This window comes from Panicum virgatum, chromosome 7K (genome assembly GCF_016808335.1).
Source record: "Panicum virgatum strain AP13 chromosome 7K, P.virgatum_v5, whole genome shotgun sequence".
NCBI classification, from domain to species: domain Eukaryota; kingdom Viridiplantae; phylum Streptophyta; class Magnoliopsida; order Poales; family Poaceae; genus Panicum; species Panicum virgatum.
Genome location: NC_053142.1, coordinates 40,980,435 through 40,990,793, shown reverse-complemented (window position 1 = coordinate 40,990,793; position 10,359 = coordinate 40,980,435). Strand labels below are relative to the sequence as shown.

The 10,359-nt window shown below is 44.7% G+C and overlaps 1 protein-coding gene across 1 annotated transcript; it reads left to right on the top strand.

Moving 5' to 3' along the window:
• The first annotated feature begins 4,369 nt into the window (after nt 1–4,369).
• LOC120641373 (vacuolar iron transporter homolog 2-like) lies at nt 4,370–5,440 on the top strand. The gene has a single exon (XM_039917457.1). The coding sequence runs from the start codon at nt 4,459–4,461 to the stop codon at nt 5,227–5,229; it is 771 nt and encodes a 256-aa protein (XP_039773391.1). The 5' UTR covers nt 4,370–4,458; the 3' UTR covers nt 5,230–5,440.
• Nucleotides 5,441–10,359: the final 4,919 nt, after the last annotated feature.

Here is a 10,359-nt window from a genome sequence, read left to right as displayed (position 1 = left end):
AATAGATCGGCGATTTTCTGACCGAGCCCGATTGATGACCAGACCGCTTTCGCTCTATCACATGTAAAGATCATATGCTTGATGTCTTCCGCACCAGCCCGACAGACCGGTTTGAAATGTTGCTTTCTGTTTGAGGGGGGTTTGAAATGTTGTTGATGCTGTTGTCTTGTGGATCGGTGGGCCTTGGTCATCCCTGCGACCTGTCTCTGCTTCTCAGCCCCCGTCCTCTGGGCCTCGGGACGGCGCCAGCGCTAAATCACAATCCGTTGCACAGGCCCAACCCGAGCGCTGCTGATTTATAGGTGGGCCGCGCTGTGTGTGTTCTATAGCGGGCCGCGTCTGCATTTCCTCCTGAACCGGATCCGGAGCGTAGCCATGCTAATGGGTTGGAACCCGCACCATACCCAACCCCACCCAATCCAATTAATTAATTTCTCAACTCTAACCAATCCGCCCCATTATAAACGGGTAACCCATAAAAACCCATGTGTTCTATTATGCAGAGGAATTTAGTGGTTCTACATTTAATGTGGGGACCACATATATGTCTAGCCACACTACTTTGCACAGAGTATCTGTTAGTCATATTGACTCATCTCTAAAAATTTCAGTCAATTTCGATAAAATTTTATAGTGTGAACGCGAGATTTTAATTCTAGGGTCCGGCTCTTGATGTGGAGCTCATGTGTAGTTCTAGCCACGCTGCTTTGCACAGAGTAGCTGCCAGTCATACTGAGTCATCTCCAACAAATTTCAGTCAATTTCGATAAAATTTTATAGTGTGAACGTGAGGTTTTAATTCCAGGGTCCGTCTCTTCATGTGGGGCCCACAGTTAGTTCTAGCCACACTGCTTTGCACAAAATAGCTGCCAGTCGTACTGAATCATCTCCAACAAAATTCAGTCAATTTCAATAAAATTTTCTGATATAAACACGTGGTTTTAATTTCAGAGTCCAGCTCTCACGTGAGACCCATATTTATATATAGTTATACTATTTTGTAAAATGTATCCATTTCAACCCACCCCAACCCGCCTCAACCCGCATTTATATAGAACCCGCCCTGACCCACCTCATTAACTAATACAACCCATTTTAACTCATCCAAACACACTCCATTTCAAAACCCACACCATAAAATCCATTTCAACCCAACCCATTAGCGGGCCTACCGGAGCGCCACCATGTGGCTACACTAGCCAAACCTGAAAACAACCCCACCGATTCGATCCATCGGCATCGGTGGAGTATCATCGTGCATTTCCTCCTGAACCGGCCAGGCCACCCGGCAGCTTTGCTTCCGCGTCCGGTGAAGATCAGCTGGTGACGCGCCACCTCTCTATCCAAACCAACTACAGCAGTATAGCATGCGTATGCAAGTATATAGGAGCATCAAGGATGACGCGTCCTTGTCTCAGTCCGCCGGCAACTAGCACTAGTTGCAAAGGAAGCACCACCATGACTAGCAACCAAAACTGAAAAGAAAAAGAAAATCCCCGCGTGACCGCACTTTGCCTTACTAGGTATTTCTAAATAAAACCGTCGTCTGGATTGTAGCTCACGCTTGAATGGTTGCACGTAAAGTATTTCCCATATATACACGTATATTAACGTTTCGATTGAGCATGTAGCAATATATTATTGCTTGCATCCTCCAGAAAATTCATCTTTACCGAAATTTGTTATCCCTGCAACATCTTCGAATTAGACCGTGCAAATCAACCAACTGTATATTAGCCCTTTAATGAGTGCACATTATTAGTTTATATAGGTTTCACCACGTTGGATACCGTACGGGATGTATTAAACCTTCTTAGCCAAACCAACAAGCACTACATAATATCAAGGGTACTCCTCACCTCACATCTCAACACCTCAAGATTTGTCTGTTGCCTCCATGAACATATCTAAATCCGTCATTTGGATTGTGGATGTTTGCATGCAATATATTTTCTAACTGAAGGAATACCTAAACGCAAGAACTGTCTACTGCCTCCATGTACATCTTTAAAACTATCGCCAGCATGGATTATTGCAGCTCGCACAATTTTTCGCACGCGAAACATTTCCCGTACGCATTCATCAAACTGAAGCACCACCATGACTAGTAATTAAAACTGAAAAGTAGATCCAGTCTCGTAAGATTTGTCCGTTACCTCCATAGATACCTCACAAACCACCGCCTATTGTGTGGCTCGCACTGAAATGGTTGTACGCAAAAGATTACCCGCACGCATACAACGGTGTCGATCGATCGAGCACGCAACACCATGACTAGCAACCAAAACTGAAAAGAAAAAGAAAATCCCCGCGAGACCGCACTTTGCCTTACTAAACATTTCTAGATAAAACCGTCGTCTAGATTATATCTCACACTCGAATGGTTGCACGTAAAGTATTTCCCATACGCATATATTAACGTTTCGACTGAGCATGTAGCAATATATTGCTTGCATTATCCAGAAAATTCCTATTTACCAAAATTTGTTATCCCTGTGACATCTACGAATTAGACCGTGCAAATCAACCAACCGTGTATTAGCCCTTTAATGAATGTACATTAGTTTATATAGGTTTCACTATGTTGGATACCGTACTGAATGTATTAAACCTTCTTAGCCAAACCGACAAGCACAACAATATCAAGGGTGCTCCTCACCTCACATTGGTGGATGCACCAGGACTAATAACTAAACTCTCAACACCTCAAGATTTGTCCGTTGCCTCCATGAACATATCTAAATCCGTCATCGGTGCAATACATTTCCTAACTGAAGCAATACCTAAACGTTTGTCTACTGCTTCTATATGCGCATCTTTAAAACTGTCGCCAGCATGGATTGCAGCTCGCACTCAATTTTCCGCACGCAAAACATTTCCCCTACGCATTCATCGAACTGAAGCACCACCATGACTAGTAACTAAAACTGCAAAAATAAATCCAATCTCGCAAGAGACTTGTCCGCTACCTTCATAGACACATCAAAAACCGCCGCCCATTGCGTGACTCGCACTCAAATGGTTGAACATAAAAGGTTATTTGCACGCATATACAATATAACGGTGTGGATCGATCGAGCACGCAACACTTCCCAAACCTAATCGGTGCGGGCTGGATGACATACGCTTCAAGTGTGCGTGTTGAATTTCCATACGCTCGGCCGATTAATTAATTTACTAAATTTGTTCTTGACCTTGCGATGTCCTCAAACTATATATATACCGTCCAAGTTCACGAGCCGTACATGTCAAATGTCATCAGCCCGTTGAATGAATTCACATAATATACTGTGTATTCGTTGGCTGCACCACGTCAGGCGGCGCTTCAAGGTCTACTGAACCCGGCGCGCCTAATGCGTCGCATAATTATTCGTCGCTCCACTTTGGGCGCTGATGGCGATAGGGGTGGTAAAGGGCCCAACATTTTGAACTAGAAAATCTAAGGATCGGGCCCTAAAAGGGCCGGGTTCTAAACATATGTATTTTTGAACTAAAAAATTTAAGGGCTTTATTGGGCTGTGAAGAGGCCACTAGGGCCATGGCCCATTACCACCCGCGATCGCTTTTCCCGTTGATTACTCCACGGGGGACGCACTACCCGTGGTGGCCACGCGCCCATATCCGACCTTTTCTCCTGATGCCAGTGGCCGCGCCACGAACATTCCGCAGTTTTTATATATACGAGACATGAGCAGCTCGAGCATTTCTGTGTCTCCCACTCGGCACTTGACTGCCATTTTTTTTTCCGAGTAAAAGATGCAGAGATCGCTACAGTCTCGACCATTGCCATGCCCGAACGGCCTGAAGTGCCGGACAGCCGCGCTGTGCTCAACGTGGATTTGTTCCACCACTGGAGTAAACTAGTAGTAGATCAATGCTAAGCCCACGAGGTTAGTCGCCGGTATCCCCTAACCCGGGCAGTAATGCGCTCCGATTGGACCATAAGACCAGTAGTGCTAATTAGGCCATCGATCATTCGATCTCGTGGATGTGTTTTGGGATTTTTTAGATATGCATTTTTTGAAAACGTAGATGTGCGTATTTAGATACATGTATATATATTGGCAACAATGCATTTATATATAGTACAAATACCTAAAAAGATTACGGGGGAATTAGTCAAACAAATTAGCGAGACGTCGTAGCCTTGGGACGATACAGTAGGAGTATCGTCTGCGGGCTGCGGCTGCATGCCTCCTGCATGCGCCGCCGTGCGCACGGGATCCGCGGCTGCGGCTCACGTACACGGCACACCTCAGCATGGGGGCGCGTGCCCGGCACAGGCGGCGCGATCGCGGCCGTCCATTCCTGAGAACCCTAGCGCATTCCGCTATAAATACCCCGCGCCGGGGCGTGTGGCAGCCACGCTCCAATCCCCATCTCCATCGATCTGTCCACAGCAGCCTTCTGTCACTCCTCCCCGGCCGCCTCCGCGCGCCTGCGGCTTCGATCCATTCCATGGACCCCCACCTCAGCTCCCACGTCCACGCCACCGCCGCCGCGGCGGCGGAGGCTGCTGCGGCCGGTGGCTCTCCGGATGGCAAGAAGGCTGGCGGTGCCGTGCTCCCACCGGCGGCGGTCGTCATCCTCGACGTCGAGGCGGGCGGTGCGCCGGCCGCGGCGGCCGCGGCCGCCGCCGATCCGAGCGACGGCGGGGACGGCGGCGTCGACTACATGGCGCGCGCGCAGTGGCTCCGCGCGGCCGTCCTGGGCGCCAACGACGGCCTCGTCTCCGTGGCCTCCCTCATGATCGGCGTCAGCGCCGTCAACAGGTCGCGCAAGGCCATGCTCGTGTCCGGCATGGCCGGGCTCGTGGCCGGCGCCTGCAGCATGGCCATCGGCGAGTTCGTGTCCGTGTACGCGCAGTACGACATCGAGGTCTCGCAGCTCAAGCGCGACGGCACCGACAGCGACGAGGGCGCCCGGGACGCCCTGCCGAGCCCGACGCAGGCCGCGCTAGCGTCCGCGCTGGCCTTCGCGTTCGGCGCCATCCTGCCGCTGCTGTCCGGGGTGTTCGTGCCGTCTCTGTGGGCCAGGCTGATCGCGGTGTCCGCCGCCAGCGGCGTCGGCCTGACCGGGTTCGGCGCGGCGGGCGCGTACCTGGGCGGCTCGAGCATGCGGAGGTCCGTGCTGAGGGTGCTCCTGGGCGGCTGGTTCGCCATGCTCGTCACCTACGGCGTGCTCCGGCTGTTCGGGGTGGTGTTCAACATTGACGTCTCGTCGGTGTGACATCGGGATGTGAAAAATCCTGCATGTCTTTGAGTGTAGCAAACTAGCAGTCGCCTGGACAGGGAAAGGGGAATAAAGTAACATGGGTGTGTATGTAGTGTATGTGTGTGGTGGATCTACCTGACTGTAATGTAATGTCAGGGCTAATGTATGGTATCTGATGGGAAAATCAAAAGGAGAGACAAAATTATCTATGTGTATTATATTAATTCTGCTCGTCGTCCTCGCTTGCCAGTTGTTTGTGTTTAAGTTAATTCGTCTTGAAGTCTTGAATACATGCGCAATACTGTGGTCTGTGAAAATTAAGGTGTGCGCGACTTTGGTTTGGCATGCATTTTACAAAATGGACTAGCTAATATAAGTTGTTCAACTAACGCAGATCACAAACAGCAACCCCAATAGGTGCGATTCAAAACTATCAATATATACCTTGCTTTGCTTCTGCTTTTCTGATTGTGCTAGTTTATGTTCAGATTGATCTGCAAAAACTTCCAGCTACTGTTTCTTTAGATAGCCAAATACAATCATATAAGTAATCCTTTCTTGGAAATGACTCATGACATCTGCTCCCACATCATGGCTAAAGATGGATCAGGATGAGTTGTCATGCACCTCTCAGTTTATCATGCTTCAGCACCTATCCTGACGGCGGTTGGACGTTGAACAATAAGTAGGCCGTTTGGAATAACAAACCAAAAAACAATGTAAGAGACATTTTTCTCTGTACATATGAATGATGAGCTTGTAGTGGACAATCCGGTAAAGTTGGGCCTTGCCGTGTACCCGCATAATCTTTACTTAAAGTGCTTACTGCCATTATCCTTTTAGCACTTTCTTGGTAACTTCAGGAACCTTTTGTGGTTTTGCCATTTGATGACCGGGCTTCTTTTCTTACTTTCTTTTCCCTTTTTTCCCCTCTGTCACCCAAAATTTTCCTTCTTTCTTCTTCCTAAATAGCATGCATGAAGATGGAAACAAAATCTGAGTGTAATTAATGTTTTTGAAAAAAAAGGGCATGGTGTGACTAAAACTATGAACTCCTCTCAAATACTTGAATTTTTCAACACTTTGATTCAGGTGCTAACCACCTCAAAAATATCTGAATTCTTTTTTACAAGGAATTGCATGCATGCTCATAAATTCGGGAACTATATAGCCAAAACACCCGGTGGCCGGTGCTAGGTTGGCAGGCCCACCTTTATGTACTATACTACACAAATACAACCTGGAGTAGGTATACGTATCAGCCGGCTCAAAGTCAATCTAAGTAGCTCACGAGCCTTAAACACTAAGTTTTCGTTTGGCAATGGCACCTCAAGCCTCAAGGGTTGCATGTGAGCCAACACATGTATAGGGATCCTGCTTTGTGTAGCCGGCCAGCAATATCTGTAACAGTACAGCTGATGGTTTTTTTACTAGGACTGATGTGCTAATAATCATAGCCAAAACCGAAATCAGCTTGCATTGATGATTCATCGCTGGCGTACCATTTCAGAAGCAAAACTGCACATTCAGTTTCAGAAAGTCGCAGCACTAGGCCTGGGAAGCCGAGTGCGGTAGCTGTCTCGTTGTGGTGCGGACCGGGTGGCCTGTGAACCTGCTCGTTTTTGCTGCCATGGCGAATTGACAGCTACAGTTTTCCATATACCCTTGTCACCCTGCTGATCTGATGCCCCTCCCCTTGATTCCTGATGAATTCCAGTGGCAATTTTTATTTCACTGGCAGAAGCTACCTGCCAGGCGCCAGGGCCGTGGCATGAGCCACGCCCACGCCATTGCCGGCGACCCCGGGCCGTTGGCGGGGGATCGGATTCGCACCGTTCCCGTGGTCGCCACACGCCCCGTGGTTAGTTTAGTCCCGGCCTGCGCGTAAGATTCGTACTGGGCCGAGCAGAAAACTGGGTCTCGGCGTGGCGGGCACGCGCCCGGCGATTAAGTTTATCCCCTCTTGGCAAGGGGACGCCGAACCTGGACACGCTTCACGCCACGCGACCTGCTCCACTCTGGTCAGCTACTCGATCGCCGTGCGTGACCTGTCAAAGTTTACCTCATATCGATGACTATTATAAGCCCCGTTCTGGAACGCGTTACGTGATTGCGAGAGGTTTTTAGCCTTGGATTTTGGTCAGCTTCTGCTTATTGGAGAATAAACCCTGGATGCCTACTTCCCCTTATGCTTCTCAGATCGGTCGGGCCATGGTTTTTAACTTTTTATGCATCGCACGACATGAGAATTATATTAGAAGTGAAAGTGAATGGAATGGTTGGATTGTCTTGTTAATAGAGATCACTGTTTATATACAAGATCAAGGGAAACCGAAGGGACATGCCCTTCGGTATGGCTCCTTCGTGAGTTGGCCCTTTCGTGAAAGGTAACCGCCTACTGACTAATCTTATTAACTATTACAGAAATTGATCACTAATTCTAAATTCTTCATAACACTCCCCCTTGATCAATTTTCTTCTTCTTATGGTCTTGTAATCAATTTGATCTTCTCATGAACTTGTAATCAATCGAAAAACTCCTTGAAAACCCTATGGGAAAAATCAGGAGATGCGATATAATATATAACTCCCCCAAAAACCTTTTAGGAAAAATATGAGGAGATTCTTTGGAAAACCCTGTGGGAAAAACCAAAGTAATTCCGGTATACTAGGCAAAACTCCATAAAACCTAGTGGGGAAAATAAGGAGAAACACTATAGTATACAATTACCAATGTTAGTAGACCCTTGAGACAAATCCAAGTCTTAGTCTAATAACGCCTTGACCCTATGGTCAATATGCTTCAAATATCATCTTCCGAAAATCCCGGTGGGGAAAACTAGATGACATAGCATATAACTTTGTGTTAACATTGCCTCATCAAAAACTTTGTATGAGAAACCTCAAAAGAAAAAAAAAACTCACATAAAGAAAAGAGTACAATGTATCATGTCCTAATATCATCCACCAAAAACCTCTTCGGGAAAATGGATGATATGACATAGCCTTGTGTCGATATGGCCTCATTAAAAACTTTATATGAGAAACCCAAAGGAAAAAAACTCATACAAAGAAAAAATGCAATATGATGTTTTCAACAAGTTATTAATCAGAGAGACGAGAGACTCTCCCCCTGAAACTTGCAAACCTTTCATACCAATGTATTCTACACATATGAAATGTGGAGTATAGTAGATCTTGTGAATATCTCTTCGAGATTATCACAAGTACTTAGTTTGCAAATATTCATATGCCCATATGACCTATGAAACAGAACCATCTTAATGCAAAATATTGCATTAAGTATAACTTGGCTCCATCTAAACAACACAAGTTGCATTACCTTTATAGATAATGATCTTTAATTCAATAGAATCAGAACCACATAACTTTAGTATGTGACATATCATTCTGTCAAGCTATACACATTCATGTGTAGCCTTGTACAATGCAGTATTAGAATGATTAGTGAAATTAATCATTAAATGTCTACTTAAAGACTATTACAGAATGGTCTTTCTATATTTATGTAAAGCTTATTTCAATGATCTGGAATTTGGGGATCTTACAGATAACCAGAATCATGATATACACGTAATCGGATCATGGATTATATCAAATCCGTATGTGCTATTTTAAGATATATCAAAAGTTATTCTTAACTTCAATCTACCAATTTTAGGTAGAATAGTGCTGCTATTAGATAGCAAAGTATTGCAAAGATAATATCCGTCCGGGAACTTTTGCAATATATGTATTAGCGCATAAATAGCACTAGGATAATGGACCATATGTCCCAATATCTCAATTCAATCACTATGGCATAATAAACAATCTTCCTCATGCCTTTCTCTATCATGAGGTAGAACCACCATAGGATTCCCTTTCATATTGAGTCATTCAATATGATATGGATATAGATAGCTTTACTATAAAAATATGGAAGAAAATACTTGGATCCTAAACACAAAATAAAATTTTGGTTTAGACCGTATCTCCCATATCTAAACTCCGTCTTTAGATTACAATGTACTCTTGACAAGTGTTCATTACCAATGATGTCAAAATTATTGACAATCATATAATACTAGAAAATCCCATTAAGAATTCCGAAATGAACACCACGTGTAATTAATCTTGTATCCATTTAATTTAAGGATACATATAAAGTCGATTGTACCAAAATCAACTTAACTGCTTTGAGCTATATATTGACTTAAGCAATACACGGTATATGTTGCGATTTTATATATAGTTAATTATTGGATATGTGAACTCCTTCCCGAAAGTTTCACAATATACCAAATCAAGTGATCATATGTAATAATTACATCTATCAACTGCAAAGGTAAACGCTTTTGAACTGCCAGTCAAAAGTTAGTATCGGAAATTTATAACTTACTATAGAGAATAACCTGCATTGAAAAACAATGCTCTGGGCTTTGCGTAAACCCCTTGTGCTACTAGTCTTGCTTTAATCTCACCACCTCATTGTTCTCAATCCATTCTAGGATAAGAACACTTTTGTACCCACCGTAAAGGTACATCTAGGTGTTGGCTTTACTACCAAAAACACCTCTCTTCAAGTGAGCAAGACTATCTCTGTTTGTATAACTTTACTCAACAAGTTCCAGTAAGAGTGACAAAGCACTCTGCCATGGTCTTATTAACTGGATAACTTTGAATAATGTATATAATTTATTTAGAGAAGTATGAGTCGACTCATGTAGCCTTTATATGATATAATTTTCTGGTTATCAAAACTCAAAAATGGACCCTGAATGACTCATCGTGACTTCCTTAAACGAGAGTCAGGGCTTTCCGATATCCCAGCATTAGTATTTTGGTGCACCTCTGAGCTGGGTTGTGGATTATAAATATCCACAGGACATAAAATGTCCTCTAGGTATCTTTCAACCAAAGGTTGAGTTGCATTTACTAATTTAGAAGAAAAGTCTTCTATTACTAGCATGAATAATCCTGCTTTATGGCCATACTGCTCCCCCTCTTATTTACAATTGGGAGTTGAGTGGTTTTACTTAGTACCACTAGTCTTTCTGGCACATACTTGCATTAGATTAATGATTAGTAAATGCATGTGGCAGTTTATTTGCAATACTATGCAAATCTTTGAACTCAAAGTTC

Coding starts and splice junctions, on each gene's coding strand:
- LOC120641373 (XM_039917457.1), top strand. CDS start 4,459: ATGGACCCCCACCTCAGCTCCCACGTCCACGCCACCGCCGCCGCGGCG.